The 24,908-nt window shown below is 42.0% G+C and overlaps 1 protein-coding gene across 1 annotated transcript in view; it reads right to left on the bottom strand.

Annotated features, from left to right (window-relative positions):
• The window catches only part of ARHGAP15 (Rho GTPase activating protein 15), a 379,241-nt gene that overhangs the window by 64,364 nt on the left and 289,969 nt on the right, over window positions 1-24,908 (bottom strand). The window contains exon 12 of the mRNA XM_081168151.1: window positions 1,639-1,773. Coding sequence (XP_081024277.1) covers window positions 1,639-1,773 — 135 coding nt within the window. The remainder of the gene's footprint in view (window positions 1-1,638; window positions 1,774-24,908) is intronic.

Here is a 24,908-nt window from a genome sequence, read left to right as displayed (position 1 = left end):
AGCAACGTACATAGGATGTGAAGCAAAGTGAACATCAGGTTGTGCCCCATGAACCAACTATATCCGTTTGAAGAACTGAAGAGTTAGCACTTCAAGAGGACCTAGCAGGTACATTGTGGGCCACCTGAAGTGTATGTTAGAATGAGAGCGCTTCAAAGAGAGATCTCCCTCCTCATATTGGTGGAGCACAAAAGCTGCAGCCAGCACACTAAGGAATTGTTTGTTCCACATTGTTTTCCTGTTAGATAATTATATAACTCCTGAAGTGTGGGATGAATCTCAAAAGACAAGCTGCTTTGCCCTATTTGTCTTTAAGATCAAAAGGGGGAAGGTGGGAGAAGTGGGACTGTGGGTTGCACCTCCAAAGGAGACCCACTCCTCAGTGTGTTTGTGTTATTGCATGCTTAACCACCACAGGGTATCTCTAAGCAGCCAAGAGCAGGAGGGAAGAATTTTGCAAGATTTATTCCACTTTGTTACACAAGATGCTAGCCGTGAAGAGCTTTCGTTAAACCTAAAGACTTTTATGAACATAAAATCAAATTAAACAGCACATTAAGGGTTCTATCTTCTCTGACTGATGTGCACGCGCAAACAACTCTCATTAACGGTAATGGCAGTTACGCACGCGCATCAATCGGAGAACAGATCCCTAAGTGCTTTATTGTTTTTCCTGGAGATTTTTCTCTATTGGACTTTAATTAAGCTCCTGCTAGGCTTGCAAGTTTTCAGTTTTTTAAGGTTTGCTTTTTAAAGGAAGAAAGAAAAGTGAAATCAGCTTCTTTGGCAGATAAGATCCCCCACCCCCACCCCCAGCAATTGTCACAGCCAAGCCAAAGACATCAACACTAAATATCTGTTAGAAGCAAGACATCTGTTTGAAGTTACCTTGCAGCCTTTGAAGGGTTTGTCATCCTGGAGCAGGTTTGCCAACCGACCAAGACAAAAATGGCCTGGTTTGCTCCTACGGCTGTTAACTACACCTTGATTTATACAAATCAGCAGGTGAAGGTTTTCAAGGCATGGAGCTAAGTATTATCACCTGCTATTGATGAAGATAAACTTGCTGTTAAAGGCACAACTGTAGGGTGGCAAACCTAAGTTGGCAAGAAATTTCTTCAAGAAGGAAGTCTGACTAAAAAAGGAGGATGTTATGAACAGATATGCAATGCACTGGTCTGTTGGTGATCCTAAGGCAAATGTACAAACCTGGGATTGCCAATAAGGTGTCACGCTGTATTGCTATTACACACACAATTTCAAGTCTTTTTTGTTTTTAAAGGCATGGAGACATACCCTTCTAGATTATAAATATTAGTCCTGCCTAACAGCATTATGTTTTGCTTACATGAATTATAACATGTCTAATTATAAGACAACACATATGCGGTTGATTATTTTTTCTCGGTGTGCCGAGCTCTTCTAAGAGAGATCATTTCCTGAAAATAAAGGGACAAATGTTGCAGCAACTGAAATAGGAAGTGGAAGCAGGGCGGGGCTGGGGGAGGCAAGAGCAGGTAAAAAAAAAAGCAACATTTGGGATGCATCCTATCCAATTTGGGGATATATAGATATATATATAATATTAAAAAGCGCATAGGCTATTTAATTAACTGCTACTGTATGCGATGTACTTACTTATTGCCTCCACAAACTGTTCAAAGAAGCAGTATGGGAACAGTGGCTCAGGCAGCTCTCTGAAAAACATCTTGAGTGCTCCGGTGACAACGTGGATGTCCTCCCACTGGCTGTCGTCCAAATTCAGCTTCTCTTCTGGGAAAACACGAGGAGAAATGGAACAACTGGTTTTAATGAAACAATTACAAGACACTAATTATTATGTTAATGTTTGCCTACTATCATCAGCAACCGTTAACAGCCTTCTGCACCTAGAGGTTTGGTGCTGTGCATGGGTTTCCAACCCCCCTTTCTTTCTTTCTCTCTCTTTTTTTCCAGAGGAAGAGAACATTTTCAATGGAATACCATCTGTAGGAATGCAGCTAACAAAAAACAAGAGGCACAAAGAGACAGTAGCATTGACACAGGATGTCAGATACATTTATTCCCATAATGCATCAGTAGGAAAAATTAGCATCACAGCTCAACATGATTCAAAGCTATTTGGTTTCGAGGCCGAGGGGCTAAGAGTTGCCAGGGATGACCGGCTCAAGGGACCAGCCTAAAGGCCTTGCTGAGCCAACAGGAGACATATGCTAAACATGGCAATACAAAATGAGTTATTGCTTTACATGTGTTATGTCTTGCTATGTACAAGGGAATAATGGGCAACACTTTTCTTCCTCTCCTTTTTTGTTGTTGTTGCCTGAATGTAATGTCAGCAAGGAATTCAGTATTGTGGTGGTGGGTGGGAGGGAGGGAGAGAGGAGGGGAAGAGATATTAATTCCTCCTTATTGCTTCAAAAGTATTTTGTTTGGTTTTTCAACTCTGGGAGGAAGATTTGCCCAGCAACAATATTAGACAGACCCCTGTTGGCCTACCTAGGCTATGCAAAGCTGTCAAAAATGATAACACGCTAAAGACAAACCACAAGTGCTTGCAAAACTGATTTTCTGAACAACAGAAATCTTTTCTTTTGAAGCTTGACTGAGCTGAGAAATTTAAATATAAAAGGAGGAAGAATGCAAGAAAAAAATTCTAATAAAAAGATGGGGTGATTATTACTTTCCTTTCCTTTGAATACTTATTAGAAACATCTGGTATTATTATTAGGCTACAAAAAACCTACAGAATTAGAGACCTGACAAAACTCCAAGAAAGCAAAAAATGCCTGTCGCTGAGAATTAAAAGTAAGCAAAGTTCTTTACAACATCTACCTGTTCCAGAAATGCACAAAATTCATAAAGATGTGGTTTGGCTTTTACTTCAGAAACATTTTCATGGGATATATTCTAGTAAAGATCTAACTAATTTAAAACTATTGGAGAAACATCTCCACCCACCCACCTCAGAGAACATAATGTTACCAGTTTTGAGCAGAAATGAATTGTCTTGCTTTAGCCATTATTAATGCTATTTGCATAGACAAACTTAGTAAAAACTTAGTAAAAACACAGCACCCCACAACTCACATACCACAAAGTAAACATTTTCTAATATTTACTGCTTTCCAAAGAGTGGTGTCAGAAAAGAATTTAAATGTAGGTATAAAGTTTCTAAGTATTGCAATATATTGACAATAACATTTATTTTCCCCAAACCCACCTCTTCCTTAATTTATAAGAGGTTGGAGTAGAGATTGAAAAACATACTTTTAACTGGTTCTCTTTTTCTTCTTTAAAACAAAAAAACTACTCAGACTTTTCATCAACATAAAAACAATTCACTCTTGAAATTGAATTAGGACTTTCTTTTGAACTCCATGATCAAATTTGATTGATTGTATTTCAACAATTAGCCTTTTATTTCCCCCCATACACCATAGAAAGAGACAGACAGCATCCTAGCAGGCCGGTTTTACACAGTTATCTGTTCACAATAGCATCAAAAAGAGAGACCTGATGGGGTTTACTGTCACTTTAAAGAACAGGGTGGGTTTTCACATTGTTGAAATCTGTCAGATATTTTGAAATGTCCCTCTCACTATGGTGCCACACCCCCTGCGTGCCCTTATAATAAAATTGGTTTTACTCCTGATTAAATCATTTTCTCCCTACCCACTACCATACTTCTCATAATGGACCTGTGTGCACTACAGCTGGTGTTCTTCCCATGGTACCAATTCTTACTTTATCTTTTCAGCACTTTGCTGCTAAGATCTCATGCAGAGTGCTTATGTTTTGTTAAGAGCTTCATTCTTAGAGAAATAGCTTAACACATGTTCTAAAAATGTTGTACAACTTATTGCTTAAAACACATTTTGAAAATGTATAAGTACTGTAGCTCTGGCACAAACCTTTAAGTGGAAATCTTAGCAGAAACACACACACACACACACAGAGAGAGAGAGAGAGAGACACACAGACAAAACAAAAACCCCTGCCTTTCTGGCTTGGTATGATTGTTTTCCCCTCTTTCCTGTACATTAAACATCTAAAGTGGAATACACGGATTCTAAACTTTACCAAGAATTATCTGCCCAGATTTTTGCACTGTTTCCAGCTCTTCAAGGGAATGTGTTAGGAACGTATCATCTTGAAAGCAAAGGGTGTCATTTTACCCTCAAGCAATAAAGTGACTATTTTTTTTTAAAAAAAGTTCGTTAGAAGGGAAGCGTGCCAAATTTAAAAGGGGGTGGGGAGAGAACTGCGTCAAAAAACAAACTGCAAGAATAATCGACTTGTTCAAGGTAATGCTCTAATTTTTGTTATTAGTCATGGGAGACACTTGAGTATAGCTTGAGTGTGGCCTAAAATAGCATTCACATGTGACCTCCTAGGAAAGATGCTCAACCTTGTATCACTTTCAAGGGACACCCCCAACTACCCACATACCATGGGTAGCATGTAACACATGAGCTGGGCTGTACCATGTGGACTGCAGAATGCAGCACAGCCCCTGCTAATTGATTTAGAAGTCCCATTTATTCAAAGAACAAAAATAATAATATGTAGAACCTGAAACAAAATGTTGTACTGTAGATCTGTTCAGAGGGCTGGCCAGCCAGCCGGCCAGCCAAACTTTCCTCCAGGATACTATAAAATATATGGGGAGGTTAAAAATCCTGCTTGCCCTCCTCCCCAAAGTCACACTCAGCATTCCACGGTTCCCAGTGTCCAGTAAGCATGGCCAGTCCATATTGGGGTGATTTCACTCTCTGCAGAAGACTGTTGTGTTTTATTATTATTATTATTAAATACTTTTACATTTTTATTTCAGCAAACCTTGGGAATTCCTCCGATACCTCCTCCCTCATTTCTCAGCAGCCCTGTTTTGGCTTTTCTTCCTGCCCACACTGGGACATGAACTTGCTATTAGAAAGAATGATGAAGCTGATGTTGTTGATATGGGCTTGCCATCTGTTTACCGTGAATAGGACTCTCACAGTAGGCCTGAATGATTAGGTACTGATCACTGTATTATAGGCCTGAGTGACTAGATAATGTTCCACAATGGTCAGGTTAATGGCAGGGATGGGGAACCTCGTGACCTGATGTGAGGCGTTGGATTGGTTGTTTGTAGAAACACTAAGCTGTCTGCTTCCATCTATGCCCAACACACACACACACACACACACACACACACACACACACACACACACACGTGTTACAGAAATGTTCTAAGTCTCCAGTGACCTTGGAGCCAAACTCAGGGAAATGCTGCCCTTGAAACTTCTCACCACTCGGGGTGGGGTGGGGGGAACAGGGAGCACATAACGACAACAATAATTACTTGATGTAAACTGATTTGTGGATTCTTTGTTGGACAAGGCAAGGTAAAAATGGAACATAATGCAGTACAGTCATACCTTGGTTCATGAACGGCTTAGTTGTTGAACAAATCGGCTTCTGGACACTGAAAACCCAGAAGCAAGTGTTCTGGTTTTCGAACGTTTTTCAGAAGCTGAACATCCAACACAGCTTTCCCTTGAGTGCAGAAAGCTCCTGCAGCCAATTGGAGCCGCGCCTTGGTTTTGGAACATTTCGGGAGATGAACGGACTCCCGGAACAAATTAAGTTCGAGAGCCAAGGTACCACTGTATAGAACTTTGCCAGAACAATAAGAGCCAACTCCTAGGGGTCGAGGTCCCTTCACACACACACCTCACATTGAAATGGTATGTGTGTGCTATGTATGTCTTGTGATCAATAATGCGATGCGGGGCTTGCTTACCCCCTCCCCCATATTTCATTCAAGTTGGCACCCCTGGTCAGAAATAAGGCCCAATTGGACAATTCATTTAATATTTTGCCCAAGTCAAGATTCAATCCTGGTGTACAGGAATATTTTATTTGTTTTAAGTATTTGTGTTATGTTCACCTCTTTAGGAGAGGAACCAAGGGCTGCTTCTAATATAACTACATAGTGAGCACATATTTGGTTGCATAAAAGACTTTGCCTTTTCTCCCCAGATAGAAATGCTTCTTCTAATCATGAAAGGCTTTTGATCCAGCAGGGAGGTGATTACTTTTTCTCTTTCTCCCTCCCATTGCAGGACCCAGTACCACCTCACACAGTGCCCCATACGGCCCCCAAACTACAGAACAGTGTGGGAGGTGGTGCTAGGTGATGTGGAGAGAGGAAACTGGCAAAAGTCACACACTCCTCCACTAGTGAGAACAAAGTCTAGGTGCGGCCCAGGGCAAATTTGGTCCTTAAACGATTTATAGGTTGAGAAGTGAATTTGGAACACTTTGTTAGTATGTTGAACCATCATCAGCCTTGCTATTTATTCTTTATTATAACATTTATACTCTTGTTTCCAGCTCACAATTAGTTGTTCACAGTGGCTAGCAACAATTTAAATGAAATGCAATTATACAATGAGCTAAAACAACAAAAGCAAACCAAGTGACACAGAAGATCATCATCAGCATAATATTCAAGAGCAAATATTTAGGATCTAGCCAAACCATAAGTGCACTGGAACAGAAACATTTTGGTTTGGCATCTAAAGGCAATGAGGAAAGGAAGTCCTTCTGATCTCCAAGGCAGAAAATTCCACAGCCTAACTGAAAATATTTTTTCTCACGTCTCTGCAAATTGTAACTCTGGGGGTGTGGGGATATGGAACAGAGTTTATGTTATGTCCAAAAATTGTTCATGTGGACCTGCCCTCAAGGCTGTTGCTAGGGTTCAAAATAGCCAAGCACCTGCTGAAGCCAATGTCTCACTAGGGGATCAACAGCTAACCCCTACAGGCCCCTAGCTATGCTTTATCTCCTTGCTGTCACTGCCTGCCCTCCAGTGTGTGAGGTGGGAAACCTCACTTACACCCTGCAACTGCTGCCCTCTCTGAGTCAAGACAGAGCAACGATGGGCGCAAGATGGAGCAACAACCTCTGCCTCTCCCTTTTGTCAGCTGTGTGGGTTAGGCCCAGAGGAAAAGGGCAATGGAATGGACAGGGGTAACAGCGGTGAGGACAAGTGTAAGAACAGCCAGCATATATGCCCCTGAATGTGCCCCTTATTTGGCAGCCTGAATTTAATTTTTAATTTATTTTCCCCCATACAGCTGACTGAGGAGTCTTGTCTTCCACCAGCTGAATGAGAGTATCCACGCCATCTGAATTGCCCATGACTGTGCCAGGCTGCAAGGGCAGCTTCTGCTAGAATCGATAAGTGGGTTTTAGGTATTGCGGCTAATTGCCGATAGACTTCTCTAATTCTCTACCTTAAGACAATATCCTTTCTATGTCAGCTCCCAACAGATTGATTGGCCTCCCCATTGCAGAACACGAAGAGAGCAGAAATGATCAAGGTTCACCACTCCAAGTGTACCATCATCAGAACACATAGCTCCAGATGAAAAACAAATGAAACATGAACTTCAAGGGCTCTTGTCGTTCAATTTCTTGCATTTAATTCCTCCAGAATGTTGGCATCTATCAGTTCAAAGGGGTGACTGCTGAATGGAAAATTGATGCAGCTACTTAACAGCATTTTGACGTAAATAGATGATAATGTTGATCCAATAGCAAGAATGTTGCCTATGTTTGAATCTACGCATTACTAGAATACCCATTTCCATGGTGCTTAGCACTAAATTAGCAAATAGCTGTAACTAAAAAGCACATGTTCTATGCCTGTTGGAGGGCTTTTGTTTATTGCAGTTCTCTGAAACTTCAGTTCACTGACCTGAGGGCAAGCTGGAAAAACCCGGTACTGCTAATTTAAATCTTAATTGGAGTTAGAGGGAAATAAGATAACACTGTGGCATGCTCATTCCTGGAGTTACTCTACTGATACTCATTGAGTCACACCGATCAGAGATGAACTCTGCCATTGTTTCTGCATGAAGAAGTCCACTATATCCAGCAAAACCACAAGCAGTTTAGAACAAGTACACGACGAAAACAAAGACAATAGTTCAAAAGGTTTTAAAGACATGCGTAGCTGTCACCCCAAAGTTATGCTTGATATATTGCCATTGAATCATTATCTGTACACAGATATTTGGACACCTAGACATATGAATGAAGGTCGCACACAATTATTATCATACTATCAAGGGGTTATCCACTCTTCACCTTCTTTGCACACCATTTGAAGAATGTAGCACCACCATAAATAGTTGGCACCCTGGTTTTATAGATACAAACAGCTGTAATGTGACACAGAGTGACTTACACTGATGTTACTATAACAGTATTGTGCATAAAGCAGCTGGGGCTCATTCAGTTAGCTATGTTTGTTTATTGAATAGACAAGGATACATAGTAGTATCTGTTTGGAAAGGACTGAAGCCAATAGGTTGTATTGACTGTAGTACTTTCCTAACAAGTTATTACCAGGTATTGGGAGAGTTCAGTTGTAACAAGGCATAGTGGTGGATCTAGGATTTGAGTTTGAGAAGGGAGCTGAGCTTTTAACTGATGCAGGTCTTCCTTCTACTTTCTCTCTGCCATTCTTCCAGGAAATGTTGAAAACCTATCCATGAAATTGTCTGGTTTTTCTGTGCCATAGTTTCAGAAATCCAGAAAAGGTCCATGGAGTGTATCAGATCTATTATTTGTTTATCTTGCAGCCACTTATATTTTTCTTTTTATTTTGGTAGAGTTGAATATAAGTAGAGCATAAGTGAGAGCACTAGCAGAACTAGAGTTTATTGGTTGGAAATCAAGCGTGTCTGGGTACTACAGTATCCCTACCCATCAAGTATAGCCACAGAATTATACTCTATGTAAAAATACCCCCACAGTCTCTACAGTATGATGGCTCTCTGGATATACAGAGTTGGTGGCCTCACGGGAAAAGGCTCAGAGGAGGCAGGAATTGTTAAATCCTCACATTATTCAGGCCAACCAGGAATTCTTGCGGGTCCAGGCACACTGAAGATGTGGTCGGTGGGGCCAAGGCATGGGAAGTTGCAATAAAGACAGTACAACCATATTGGGTTTCTGATTACAGATGTCAGCATGTTTTGGCACAGACACTGGGTGTGTATCAACCAGCTCGTCTGCTGGTTAAGTATTTGGCAGGGTTAACAGAGGTTAAAGATCACTATATGACATACATCAAATTGGGGTAACCCCACCAAGATTAACTGTTTGAGAGTGCTATGGCCCATCAGCTCCCATCTGCGCATCCAGACAGAAGCAACCCCTCTGGATCCTTCTAATGGGATACCCCAACCCCACCTTGACTAAGGATCCAACCCAATACCTTATCCGCCATCAAGTTGTAACAGTTGTTATGAGGAAGAACTGACATCCTTCTCAAGCTGCACCAAAAAGCCAGAAGGCCACCCAGCACTGCTGAGGATGCGCCGAATGGCAACCACCACTTCCCTCCAGCAACGGAGAATCCCGACTCAGCCGCAGGATTGTGCTAAGATTCCTCCCTGCAGTGTTTTGATCCATGTTCCTGGGTGCTTGTGCAAATTGGCAATCTTTAAGGGGGAGAAACAACCTGAGAACTGCTGCAAGCTGCTAGAAAGCAGATATGTACTAACACGTTTGTGCCACTTGGCAAAAAACAAAAAAAACCCCAGCTTATTCGGAATCACAAATGTGGTGGCGAGGATTTTCAAAAGTTCCCTAGTCAGCTGTTACCTGTAAGGCAAGGGTGGATATCTTTGTTAGATGCTAGATGAGAGACTTTTGGAGCCCTAACAGCTGAGTGTTTTGAACACCTCTTTATATTTCGCTCATATTTAGGATTAGGTCTTTTTAAAGACCTAAACACACACATACCAGTTAACACAGTTAAACATGCATACTGCAAACCTGAGGTGACCTGAACACTCTGAGCTGGGGAAAATACCCTTTCCTTGTTACAGCTTTTTCAAGGTTATTTTGCAAGAGAGGAAGTGGAGAGTTAGGGCAAAACAGTGTCTCTTTGTCCATGCTCATGCCCATGATTCAAAAATATCTCCACGCTTCTTGTCATTTTAAAATGGGCTTTGCAATTAAAGCAGAGTGGCTCTAGGATCCTGACATACAGTTCTTTCATTCCTATCCCTTTCAACGTTTTTAACACAGCTTCTGTTTCCATGTTGTCAATGGTCTTTTCATAGTACACAATGTTTCATAATATTTGGCAGACTTATCCAAAACCTGATTCACTGTCTGCTTGTGATCCCTAGGTCAGGAATTACTCCAGACATAAAGTTCCCCAAAGGGTAAAACAAATTATTGCAATTAAGATTCAACAGGAAAAGATAAAGAAAAAAAAGTAATTCATCCATCCACATTCATAAGATTTAAACTCAGCATTCACATTTTCGGGCAATTTCCCACAAAAAAAAATGTTGCATTGTAATTTATCCACTTTGAAGATTAAAGTAGGCTTATTACTAATAAATAAATAAATCAGACATCGTAGGGGATCACAGGAACAAATTTAAAGGCACAGAGAACCAGAGTGAAACTTTATAATGAGCCTTGTATGTTCTTTCCTGCAGCTGCTGGGAACAAAAAATAAAATAAAATGCAATTAAACATCCTCCCATAACAGGCTGCTCTTATGAACATTAAAACATGTAGGCAGACTAGCAAATTATGCAAATGTCCTGAAATAAACTGTACTACGTACTGAAAACTGGGCATGGGGCTGAAACAGAGCCAGATGCAAAATAGTGGTTTTGGAAGGCAGACATACACCGAGAGAAATAGTTGCCTCTGAAAACATGGCCAGGGACAGACTTTAGTCTTTCAAATTTCAGCGGTGCCCTGTGCAAGGCCAAAATTCAGCACCCTCCCTCACCTCCCATTCTGCTCAGTTCACTACATCATAGCTGCAATGCCCTGCAACACCCATAGGTTTAAGCACCCAGTGCGAGAGAACCAGTTGCACTGCCCTAAATCCACCTCTGACATGACCGAGACCAAGAATTTGTTTTTGGTTTCAGAACTAGGCTCACAGTCCTGTCACACAAAAAATCTATGCCTGGTTTCTTACTCAAGGGCACCTCTTTCATATCTGCAAATTCCAGACCAATTACCCGCAAAACACTTGGGGATATTTAAGCAATTCCCTTTTCCTTGTGGTAAAACCACAGCAGCTATCCTTCTGCAATTTGGCAAGATTCGGGTGCTCGAAATGGGCACATGAAAAGGAAAAAGGTTTCCTTTAAGTAAAAATACAAACTTTAAAGGCACCTAGTACAAAGCCCTTGGAGCTATTTGCCTGTAATTCAGCCAGCATTATCCATTATGTGGGGGTTGGTATACCTGCAAAGGTGATCCACTTCTCTCAAAAGTGGGGGGAAGTATGGATGTGTGCGAAGCATCAAGAGCTTAAAATCTTGTTGGCACCATTCTACCGACCTTAGAAAGCAATCCTATGCATGCCTACTGAGAAGTATGTCCCACTGAAGTGAATAGGACTTAGTCCCAGATAGGTGTGTATAGGATTGCAGGCTAAAACACTTTAGAATCCCACTGATTTCAATATGAGAGTTCAAACATACGTTTAAGTTTGAGATTGATGTATATTCTACCCAAAGATGCCAAACTTTGGCACAATTGTGACATTCATTTGTTTAGTTTTGAGTTGCATTTCTACCATTAAGATATTTAGCTCAGTACAAGTATGTCATGTGTGAGATTAACAATAAATTGAAAATCCATAGAATTAGGCCTCTTTTTAAGTCTGCTTTACACACTTACATACACACACACACACACACACAGACAGAGAGAGAGAGAGAGAGAGAGAGAGAGAGAGAGAGATGCACACATTGGCAAAGGACTGTGCTGTAAATCATCACTTCATTGTTTCTTTGTCTGGCACTATGTATGGGGTGCTTTTGTTGTAAAATGTTTTACATTTTAAATAGATTTGACTTTAATTTTATTTGCAGTGAGTTGTTGGGGCATAATGGAACATTGGAACAAATACGATGGCTATTGGATACTTGAGCGCTTAATGTTAAAAAACATCAAGCGGAGAAATGCTTTTATTTTGGATATAACTTAATGATTGCCAAAGCAGGACACAATTGGTTGGTCTGAACTTTCTAAATGACTGTTTCATAATGGCTAGTTTCATAATGCGAATCCATTTTGGATTATCTGACCGAAGATAAGACTTCAATGGACTTACAGTATCAGCCACCACTTTACCACTGCCACAAAAGGGAATTGGAATTAATTGGATTATGTTAGTCTCCACCCGCTGATTGTAGAAAAGTCTCAAACTGTAACTATTTCAAACAGACCATATCTCTCATCAACCAAGGGATTTGCACTTCAACTTGCCACTAAGGCTTAATTTCTTTGCTATGCTCTCCTTTGGTTTGGAAGAGGTCACTGAAATACTTTATTCAAGTTTATTCACATTGATAGGGCAACTCTCTTCATTACTTTAAGCTACTTTATGTAGCAGCTATGCTTCTCTTTATCTGTTGGGAAGCTCAGCTTTCACTTCCTTTCAGATTTGACACTGTTGCTGGGATGGGTCCCTTATGTGCTGTGCTAGTTTGGCAGGGTGAGGAGCCGGGAGAGATTTGAGAGAGGGATGGTGCTGGAGTTTGCTAATGGCATTTTCACAAGTGACACTATTTGGCCACTTCTTATGACGCTTTCTGTATGCAGAGTACAAAAGTTAGTCATTCTATATTTATTTTTTTGAAAAGGCAGGATACAAATATAACCAATTAATAATGATGGTGATTAAAGATTTGGTTAAACATTAGTGCACATCCCATTATGTAGAGCTGACCCTTAAAATTTCACGAATTCTAACCAAGTTCACTCCATGTAAGTGTCTTACCACCTACCAGGAAACAACAATTTTGTCTCCGGATGTTCAATGTTTTGAGGGGAAATTGTGTGGTCTAACATGGCAGGCTATATAAGATGCTTAGGTAAAATCATATCTGTCTGTCTATCTATCTATCTATCTATCTATCTATCTATCTATCTATCTATCTATCTATTTATCTATCTATCATCTATCTCTATGAAATTCAAAACCTATGGAATTCAAAGTCCTATTAAATAATACCTATCAGGGCATGCCAAAATCTCACAGGTTTAAGAGCAAGCAATACTTTCCTGATGGTTACAATGTAATTTGTTGTAGCTATTCCTCAGTTGCGGCCCACAGAGATAATTTGTGGTGCGCACCCCCACACCCCCACACCCCCCCTCTAACATGTAGAGGGTCAATATATAAGGTTTTACTCAGTGACAGAGTGATCACCATCTTTGGAAGTGATGACCTCCTTTCCCCCATGTTAGACTAGATACTGACAAGGTAAGGGAGCAGAGCTTGGATTTTCCTTGTCACACATGCTTGAATTATCTGGAACAATGTGTTCCATAAGCTTCTTTTTGGTGCACCTGACCTCTTTCTGAATCGTCTAGGCTGCTCTGTGAAGAACTGGTTGGAAGGAATTCATGGCTCTTTGTACCTTTGTTCTGAAAGGTTCTCCTGATGTCATTATCACAGGAGTTGCTGCAATGTGGTTACTTACTCCGATATGAGGTCCCTCCCAACTGGTCATTTGGGAGGGATTCATGATGTAAGTCCTTCCTTATCCAGTACTTCCCCAGTTTCCAGGGGACATATGTGGACAGCCGCTGCCTCCCTGACTCCTCCCATAGGATCACAAAATTTCTGATATTATCTTTGCAGTGTTGGAAGCAGCTGTGCTGGAGAAGCTTTTACACCACAAAGCTAATATCAGATGACTATATAAGAATCACTTTTTTACCAGATAAAGCACCAGTAGGGAAACGTTACTCTACTTCTGTGATGGCTAGTCATATATGTATTTCCACATATTTTACAGTGGTACCTCAGGTTAAGTACTTAATTCGTTCCAGAGGTCCGTTCTTAACCTGAAACTGTTCTTAAGCTGAAGCACCACTTTTGCTAATGGGGCCTCCTGCTGTGCCGCTGGAGCACGATTTCTGTTCTCATCCTGAAGCAAAGTTCTTAACCTGAAGCCCTATTTCTGGGTTAGCGGAGTGTGTAACCTGAAGTGTATGTAACCTGAAGTGTATGTAACCACTGTATCCACTGTATACCAGAAACAGAAACATCTTTCCAATACTTTAAGATAGTGGTGTGGACATCCCAATATTATCTGTGGTCAAAATGCTTCTGACCAGAGACAAATGTGGGACACAAAAAGTAGTGCATATCCCTTTAAAGAACCTAATTCTCTGAACCAGTGTGGTATGGCAGCCTGAAGACAGCCATAACTGCAGATGGCTAGAAGGTTGTTTTTTAGCATCCAAGGACCAAGTGACTCAAGAGACCAAGACCAAGTCTTATAAAGGTGCTGACTATGGTGTGATTTCTCATTTTAAGGAATTTATCACCTGGGCATACACTAGGCTATTTATCCTCAGAGTTCTCATTCTTGCTAGTCTAGACTACAAGCCTCCCAAACACAATAGGCTATGTCTTTCTTCTTATTTGGCGATCACTCATAGCTAAGTAAAACTGTCTTCCATAAACATGGTTTAACAATGAGTCCGTGTTGAAGCAATGATTCTTCAACATCTACTTCGTTGGACTGGTCATGTTGTGCGGATGCCTGATGATCGTCTTCCAAAGCAACTACTCTATTCTGAACTTAAAAATGGAAAGCATAATGCTGGAGGTCAACAAAAGAGGTTTAAAGACTGTCTCAAGGCAAATCTTTAAAAATGCAGTATAAACACTGACAACTAGGAAACACTGGCCTGCAAGCGCTCCAGGTGGAGAACAGCCTTTACCAAAGGTGCCAAGGGCTTTGAAGACACTCGAACTCAGGACGCAAGCGAGAAACGTGCTAAGAGGAAGGCACGCTTGGCAAATCCACACCGTGATCAACTCCCACCCAGAAACCAATGTCCCCATTGTGGAAGGACGTGTGGATCCAGAATTGGTTCCATCGACCAACTTCCTGCTATTTTACAGCCATTGTTTGCCTCTAGACATAAAGACTCACTATGTGGAATTATTCCATTGAAGACAAAAATGGCATTGCATGCAGCTCTATCTGCATTTCCCCATACAGTGGTGCCTCGCAAGACGAAATTAATTCGTTCCGCAATTCTCTTCGTCTTGCGGTTTTTTCGTCTTGCGATGCACGGTTTCCCATAGGAATGCATTGAAAATCAATTAATGCGTTCCTAGGGAAACCACCTTCAGGCCAGGTCCGGGGACAGTCTGTCCCCGGACCTCTTCTGAAGGCTGGGGGGGGGGACAAGGGCTTTTCTTCCCACCCCCAGCATTTTAAAAAACCCCGGGACAGCGGAGGACTTCTCCGCTGTCCGGGCGATCTTAAAATGCTGGCGGGCGGCATTTTAAAATCGCCCCGGGACAGCGGAGGACTCCTCCGCTGTCTGGGGCGATTTAAAAGCCCCTGGGAAGGCAGGCAGGGGGGACAAAGACTTTCGCCCCCCCCCGCCTTCAGAAGGTGTTCCCCCCCCACCCTGCTTCGGGGCAGCGTTCCGAAGCGGGGTGGCTGGGGCAGGTGTTCCTGCCCCCCGCCCGGCTTCGCAGCACCGCTCCGAAGCTCGGCGGTGGGGGCAGGTGTTCCCGCCCCCCACCCTGCTTCGGGGCAGCGTTCCGAAGCGGGGTGGCTGGGGCAGGTGTTCCTGCCCCCCGCCCGGCTTCGCAGCACCGCTCCGAAGCTCGGCGGTGGGGGCAGGTGTTCCCGCCCCCCCACCCTGCTTCGGGGCAGCGTTCCGAAGCGGGGTGGCTGGGGCAGGTGTTCCTGCCCCCCGCCCGGCTTCGCAGCACCGCTCCGAAGCTCGGCGGTGGGGGCAGGTGTTCCCGCCCCCCCCACCCTGCTTCGGGGCAGCGTTCCGAAGCGGGGTGGCTGGGGCAGGTGTTCCTGCCCCCCCGCCCGGCTTCGCAGCACCGCTCCGAAGCTCGGCGGTGGGGGCAGGTGTTCCCGCCCCCCCCACCCTGCTTCGGGGCAGCGTTCCGAAGCGGGGTGGCTGGGGCAGGTGTTCCTGCCCCCCCGCCCGGCTTCGCAGCACCGCTCCGAAGCTCGGCGGTGGGGGCAGGTGTTCCCGCCCTCCCACCCTGCTTCGGGGCAGTGTTCCGAAGCGGGGTGGCTGGGGCAGGTGTTCCTGCCCCCCCGCCCGGCGTCGCAGCACCGCTCCGAAGCTCGGCGGTGGGGGCAGGTGTAACCGGGACCTCTTTTGAATCAAGCGGCTGCAGGGAGATCGCTTCTCTCCGCAGCCGCTTGCTTCAAAACAGGTCCCGGACCTCTTTTGAAGCAAGCGGCTGCAGGGAGATCGCTTCTCTCCGCAGCCGCTTGCTTCAAAAGAGATCGGGGGCAGCTTTTGAAGCAAGCGGCTGCAGGGAGATCGCTTCTCTCCGCAGCCGCTTGCTTCAAAAGAGGTCCCGGACCTCTTTTGAAGCAAGCGGCTGCAGGGAGATCGCTTCTCTCCGCAGCCGCTTGCTTCAAAAGAGATCGGGGGCAGCTTTTGAAGCAAGCGGCTGCAGGGAGATCGCTTCTCTCCGCAGCCGCTTGCTTCAAAAGAGGTCCCGGACCTGTTTTGAAGCAAGCGGCTGCAAGGAGATCGCTTCTCCCCGCAGCCGCTTGCTTCAAAAGAGGTCCCGGACCTCTTTTGAAGCAAGCGGCTGCAGGGAGATCGCTTCTCTCCGCAGCCGCTTGCTTCAAAAGAGATCGGGGGCAGCTTTTGAAGCAAGCGGCTGCAGGGAGATCGCTTCTCTCCGCAGCCGCTTTCTTCAAAAGAGGTCCCGGACCTGTTTTGAAGCAAGCGGCTGCAAGGAGATCGCTTCTCTCCGCAGCCGCTTGCTTCAAAAGAGGTCCCGGACCTGTTTTGAAGCAAGCAGCTGCAAGGAGATCGCTTCTCCCCGCAGCCGCTTGCTTCAAAAGAGGTCCCGGACATCTTTTGAAGCAAGCGGCTGCAGGGAGATCGCTTCTCCCCGCAGCCGCTTGCTTCAAAAGAGGTCCCGGACCTGTTTTGAAGCAAGCGGCTGCAAGGAGATCGCTTCTCTCCGCAGCCGCTTGCTTCAAAAGAGGTCGCGGACCTGTTTTGAAGCAAGCAGCTGCAAGGAGATCGCTTCTCTCCGCAGCCGCTTGCTTCAAAAGAGGTCCGGGACCTCTTTTGAAGCAAGCGGCTGCGGGGAGAAGCGCAGCAGCTTGCTTCAAAAGAGGTCGGACCTCTTTTGAAGCAAGCGGCTGCGGGGAGAAGCGATCTCCCCGCCGCCCCTTGCTTCAAAAGAGAAGACCCGCTGTCCCCGGGGCAAGCTTCGTTTTGCGAAGCAAGCCCATAGGGAACTTCGTCTTGCGAGGCAACTCGAAAACGAAAAAACCTTTCGTTTTGCGAGTTTTTCGTCTCGCGAGGCGTTCGTCTTGCGGGGTACCACTGTATTAATTTATAAGTACAGGTATCCATGGAATTACTGCAATAAAGTGAAAACTTGTTGCATTTCCTTTTAACGACTGGTTATGCAAACTCACCCTTGGTATCTGTGACTGCTGCAATCCACATTTTGATGCTGTGTTTCATATCTCATGGTAGTGTGTAGCAAATATTGAAGTTTATTTCCCCTACCTCTTATGCAATATTGCATCCTGAGAAAGGACCTGGTCCTATTTTGATGCAACTGTACCTGCACCTGTTTTTATAAATGGAATTCATCTATTATTGTAACTTTCATTTGAACCATCAACCTGAAATACGGAAGCCACTGATGTGAGGGCAATCACACTAAAAGTATCTGGACCATTTATATACAAGTGGCATTAGAATTTCATTCTTATTAATCTAGTTTATTTGTTTAATTACACATCATATGAAAACTATGAATTTCATGAAATGTAGTAGAAGAAAACACACTTTTTAATATATTGTGCAAATCTGAGCTGCAAATTGCAAGATAAATAAGTTGTCTTTCTTAAGTTTTGTGGGCAAGTCTCCCACCTACTGATGGATTTGAACAGGAACACCCATAGATCTCGAAAATGATTGATCAAAATTTGAAGATATTGAATATTGCAATTGCTTTGGGTAGTATTAAACGTGAACTGAGATTTATACTTCCTTTTGGGTACAGAATTCTAAGCTAAGTTTTGAAGCAAGCAGACAACAAAGCAAATGACAAGAAAGATAGCATCTGCTTTTCTGTCTATTCAAGCTGAGGTTTTTCATTCTAAATGCAAGCAATGTTTCCGAAGTTAACATAATTAACTCACAACAATCCTGGAACATCATAATATGGATACAGATGGAAATTCAAAGCTTTAAAAATGTCATATAACTGCAACAGGATTACCATTTCTTATAAAAGAACAAATCTGAATACTAATCAAAACAGGTGTTTTTATTTCAAACACTTCTGAACGCTGTGAAATTACCAGCAGGGTTATTTATGTATTAGCTGGCTATGAAGCATTCATTTATTTTTTTTTAAAAAAACTATGATCTGTAATAACATCAAAGTGATAAGATTAAAAAATATGACATTGAACATTGCTTCCTGAAGAAAAGACCAGGAGTTCAATTGCTCGGTAATTTCTGTAGGACTACTTGAGAGATCCTTCTAATTGTTAATCCCCTCCAACTATTGATTCATGTTATTAATTATATTTAAACACAAACAGTAAGGCTCATGGGAATGTTGCCCTTCTGACGGTCCACTAACACCATCCAACAATTTGCTCAGAGAAAATATTTTAAAAATATTAAATATCAAGGAGGAAACACCATCGAAATGTTAAAATGGCAGAGAAAAGTGGGTGGAATTACTCCCACTGCTTAACATGTTATCGTTTTTTTGTGGTGTTCATAATAGCTGGAGCCTTTCTAGGCAAGATCTTTCATATTAATCTAGCGTTGCATAAAATTCTGGGTAACAGGTCTAGGGGTCAAGCATCATTCATCATTAGTTGAAGTGACATTTGCAACCCTACACACAGCAGCTGCATGAAAGGAGAGAAAAAGGTATTCTTAGGAAGGACAGGGGGGAGAAAACAACCCAAGCACTATCTGGCGACAAGAAAACAAGGTGCCACTATGTCAGCATGGTAATGCGCTTAAATTCGGTGATGTCATTCTTCCATAACCTTAAGAGTCACAAGGCACAAGGCAGCTGCATTCCTGAACTTAGTAGTTCTGGTGCAGATAAGTAATGACTGGATGTAAATGAATTACATTAGTGTGGCTGTGAACACAGCTCTGTGCATCTAAATGATGATTTATATCAGGATCCTATCTTGGGTCCCCCCCACCCCCCGCTTTTAAAAGAGTGTTCTGCTTGTTAACAAGGAAGCCCTTGTTCTCACACCATCCTCCAGGCATAATAGGTTCTGGGAAGCTATAGCAGATAGCTTTTGAGTCTGAGACTGCAAGACAGCGTTCCAGGACTTTACAGCAGAACAACTTGGATGAAATAGACTTCTAAAGACTATTAACTAACAAATAATAATAAAAGTTCCCCTCCCTCTCCTGCCCTCTGCTGCATGGCTTGCTTCCTACCAAACATTAAGACGAGACCGGGAAATGCAAGGATGTAAAATGGATCTGTAATCATCAGCACGGAAAACATACATTTGCACTAAATGGCTAATACTTCACCAGTCCTTTTGATATTACAAGTACATTTTAAAGCAATATATATTTTATTCTGCAGTGGCATTTTATTATGTGAAAAATGTGATCTCTTCAGAATTATACACATTTTCATATCAGACTCATTAAAACAGCATGCTGATTTTGTGGGTTAGGGTGGAGGTCTGAACTCCCCCCTTCTGAAGATTGAGGTTTTACATTGAGCCCTATAGTACACTACACTGCATATGATTATGTCTGAACTGTATTTAATTGATTTGTGCAATTCATAATTATGACATAATTCATTATGTGCCTTAAAGCGTAATGTGATTTAATTGTATCTTGATGGACAGAAAACAATCTCATTAATTTTACAAGGAGAATTCTAACCCTGTTTATCTGAAATTTCTATAACAATATTGACAGAATGTCATGGCTGAGAATTTATGCATAGCTATACATAGGTAAAGGTAACTGCTTTTGACACAATTTAATCACATACAACAATCTACAGGATCACTGGGACTATGGCTTCAACCTAAAGCTACTTTCTTGGAAGAAAGTCACATTGAAATCAATTGAGCTTGCTTCCTAATAAACATTGTTAGAACTGAACTGTAAATTTATAAATTTAATAATATATAGCTCTTGGTTCAGAAATGTACACCAGAAAAATCAAACTTACAAGTTACACCCTTTCCCTCACCCCTTGCCACTCCCCAAAAGTTAAGAAGTCACCATCTTCTGCTGAAAGAAATTTTAGTGGAAAGTATGCATTTCCTGGGTCTTGCATTCCATTGGAACAAAAACCCTTCTATTGATTCAATGAGGGTTCTGTCTACAGAACAATGATAGCTTTGACCCCTTGAAATGTCCTATTGCTGTTATTTTCCTCACTTGGTCTTAAAGGTAGCTCACTCAACGCTGGTTAGACACGTAACTAGCTACGATAAATGATGACTTTTTATCAGTAAAGAACACATCAAATCATACATAGGTGCCTCTACATTAAGTGCCTTGGGATTGACCCTAATGTTATTTTTTAATCTTTTGGTTTGGGGTCTTCCTATAGAATTAATAGAAAATATAGCAAGTAGTAACGGCAGAGTGTTTGCGGGGGGAAATGCAACAGTAGCAGAAGGATTATTGGGAGCTATGGTTGCTGCTACAGGCTCCTTATAAAGAATGTTTCTTCTCCACACCTATTGTACTAAAAATGTGTATATCTGTAAGTGGGAGAAGTCTAGCAGAATCTTTGGTCTATGCACCACACCTGAGCTCTGAAATGAACTCAATTAACTCAAGTGTACACAGACAACTTCAATCTAAGTTCAATTATGGAGAAACTTTGAAGAGAGAAGGCATGCATCCTTCCACATTAGCAGTCATTGCATTCTGTGTCAGTTAATGTTTTAACCTAAGGATCACTTCTTGGGTAATTTAGGTAATAGCAAAACAGCATAAAACAACAGAGGTGCTGCCAAATCCCATCCAAACAAATTGTTCACCAGATCTGAGATTTCTTTTGTTCAAACATACAGTGGACTCTAGAATTGCCATGGAAATCATCTCTGCACTTCTAAATATTTATTTATTTGTTATTCATTTCATAGACAATCTTTTATCCCAAAGGATCTCATGGCAGTGCACAAAATAGCATAAGATCAGCATATTAAACACAGAGTATTAGTTAAAACAATTCAACCATCAAAAGAGCTCAGTAGCATTTTTAAACAGTTGTATCCAGCCTCTAGCCCTCACCCGAAAGCCAAAGTGAAAAGGAAGTTCCATAATTGCGGCACAATCTCCAGGAAGGTCCGACTCTCTTACAACACCATATAGCAGGCTATACCTTTTGATGAGAATTGCGTGTTTATAAGTTATATGAATTAATTGATAGATACATCAATTTGCCATTTTCATTTTTGTAATGACTGGATGTAGATGACGTTAGTGTGTCTGTAGTCTAGATACCTGGCACTGCTGGATGACATCTCCAAGTACAGCACCTTTTAATGACTACTTATGGACCACCACCGTTGGGTGCCTCAGAAACTTCTAAATTGCTGGAGGAAATAATTGGATATTTGCAGAAAACTAAACATGTAATAGCTGTTTATAAATGTTTATTAGAATGTTGCAAATTGGACATTCAAAATCTTAGAGATGAATGGAATAGAGAGTTGGAGTGTTCCATTCAGCTCAATCAATGGAAAGTTGCTTTAGAAAAATGAGAATGATTCAACAGAGGTAGATATTTTGGGTATTTTGGACTCCACAGCACCTTTATAGGAAGAAACTGGCTAGTTCAGATAGATGTTGGTACATCACCAATGCTGAAAATATTTCTTTGAGGTATATGATATGGGGGCGTCCTGTGGTGTCTTCTATTTGGTCAGAAATTATTGTTTGTTTTAACTTTGTCTTGGAGAAATCCTTGACATTTAAGAATGCTTGCACATTCTTAAATTATTTCCCTGTGATGGACATCTAAAGGGGATTCTATGAGCCCATAAACGATAAGACTAATACTGCTGGACTGGAAGGACAAGCATCCACCATCTACTAATCAGCAGTCTAAAGATCTCACTGCTCTTTTTACATCTGGCTTATGGCATGGCTTATAACTGTCAATTTCATTTCGTCAAATTTCATTTGACTATTTCATTTGACTTAGGAATGCTTATACATTTAAACTGATGGGAAAATGTTATAGTTAGTGACAGCTGGTGATGTTTTATCTTTTTCTGTTATATTTGCAAATGAATATTCTTCAAAAAAAGGGGGGGAAAGGAAAAATAAATAAATTGCAGCTGGGCAGAGCAACCCTATGGATCACTTGCAGTGTGTTGGGGGCAGGGAGCAGCCACCACATCCATTGTTCAGTCAGTTCATTATAGCCAGGGCCAAGGATAGAAGGGCACCTATTCTTTATTTGGTCTCACTGCAATGGGGGCCATTGGCAATGGGAGTGGAACTGTTTACATTAACCCTAGTTTGGCATAGATCTGTGCTATTCCAAAGGACATGTCGTGGAAATGATGGAACTGGCTGTAGCCATGCCTGCCCTGACATGTCCCACATGCACAAATGTGCAGTTTACCATTCACATATCACTGGACCTCCAATCCTGTGGCTGTCCATCTCCTCCAGTGAAGCAGCTCTGGGGGGGGGGGGAGTCCCTAAGGGTTCCTAACCAACCTCAAGGTGGGGATGACATGGCTCTCTGACTCTGTGTATTACTATTTGTCATAATATTCTGATATGTTTAATATATTGTAGTCCCAGAATGCTGGCTGAATTGTTTTAATGCAGTCAAGGAATAAAGAACAGATTCCCCACTCAGTCTTACATGAGAACTGACGTGGTTCTCTAGAAAGTATATTGAACTAAGTGGCCTTGGGCATGTGACTTTTTCCACATTAGTTCCCTATCTGTAAAATTGATATAATAATGACTTACAGTGTTGCAAAAATGAATAAGATTATTAAGACTGCTATGTAAAGGCAGAGCTGGTAAATACCCCCTCCCCAAGCATGTATATCCATCCATCATGCTAATATATGAATACTTGTTACATTCCTATTTATGTTTTATTATTGTGCACAGTTCTCTGTTTTTCCCCCTGGAGGTTTTCAATATGAGACTGATAGAATAGCTATAATAAGATTTGCTGTAATTCTTGAAAAGTATTCCCCCTCCCCCGTATAAACCTTGGCAATTTCCTTTAAAGAGATATAAGTGTGCCCTTTAAGAGCTGAATATGAAAGTTTACCCAAAGAGGCAAAGTCCAAAAGAAAACAACAATGAAAATTCATTTAAACAGGTTCCCCTTCTTTTCCGTTTCTTTTTTTGCATCTGGGGAGTTTTTACGGTCTTTCAAATCCTCGAGTTCTTTCAATCAGAAGATGCCTTAAAGGGACAGAAGGGCTTAAAATATGCTCCATCCGTCCCTAGTTGAGAAAGATACATAGAAAGGGAGGAAAAGTCAAACAACAATACAAAAAGCATTAATGCAGAGAACAGTGGGGTCTCTTCCCTAATTTGACTTTCTCTACAGGTGGTCTGCAGCTGTATCCAAACAGGTTACAGTGTTGCCTTCTCATGAGGACTACAACAAAGTGGTGTCTGTATTCTAAAGAATACATTTCATTTAGTGGCACAGAATGATTCAGGTCTAAAAATAAGGGGTTGGAGGGAGGGAGAGAAAGCCTTTTCCAGTATAGCCTGAGGTAACTGCCTGCACCAGCAGAAGACAGTAGCGCTCTTGTTTCACTGCTGTGCATGAAGATAAAGGATATCAGAAATCTACTTCACATGACTCACTGAGGCCTACTGCCAGCCCATAGCTGATTCATTTTGTTTGTATCCATTTATACTCAATTGACAAGAGCAAAAGACTAGACCAAATCAATAAGCGATATTCTCTCTCTCTCTCTCTCTCTCTCTCTCTCTCTCTCTCGTGTGTGTGTGTTTTCCATTGGCTCTCTGAGGTAAATCAAGTGAGCCTTCAAGACTGACATTTCCTTTTGTAGCGCTGAATGTCAGAATCCGCACTACAAACCTGAGAAGTGACAAGGGAAGCACATTTAGCAACAGCTTTTGGCATTTAATTCTTGACCTCTAATGGAGTGAGGATATGAATAAGTTCTAGTACAACTGACACCTCCAAGAAGTGTGGGTTCAGCTTGCTACACTTCCGAAAGCTACAAGCAATAGCACTGAAGACCAATAAAACTTTCAAAAGCTACAAGCAATAATACTGAAGACCAATAAAACATAGTATGAGACCATGCCTCCCTTCAAGGAGTTGTAAGCAACATGGCTGACTGTATATTTCTCTACCAAATGCTTAAATGTCTATTAGCAGATGACACTGGAATAAGCTCTAGGAGTTTATCTCTTTGCACATCAGGGGAATTGAAGTTTGTAGATAAGCCCATGAAGATGAATTTTTCAGTCAGAATAAGGTAGATGAGGGATACATGGTTTCTAATTAGGAATCCTAAATGAAAAATTGCCTTCAGCTTTTCAAGTAGGTTGTTTAAAGAAACACAGAAAAAACACACAAATAAACAACATTTGGGGAAATGGCTAGAAACATAGGACAGAAGGAAAGAAACCAGATACAGCTTAAATAAAAACTGTTTTAGTCAACAAAGTATAATCCAGGGCTTCCACATTGCAACACTTTTGTGCAACATCCCCAAACAACATTGCCACAGATGTCAGGATATGCACCTTTAGTATCCATTGCAAAGAAAGAGGGTACATGGATATAAATAGCAAGGGCCAACTAGTGGAATTGCAAG

The sequence above is a fragment of the Podarcis bocagei genome (assembly GCF_964188305.1).
Source record: "Podarcis bocagei genome assembly, chromosome: 1".
Taxonomy (NCBI): Eukaryota; Metazoa; Chordata; class Lepidosauria; order Squamata; family Lacertidae; genus Podarcis; species Podarcis bocagei.
Note: the sequence above shows the minus strand (reverse complement) of the source record. Positions and strands in the feature narration are given on the sequence as shown.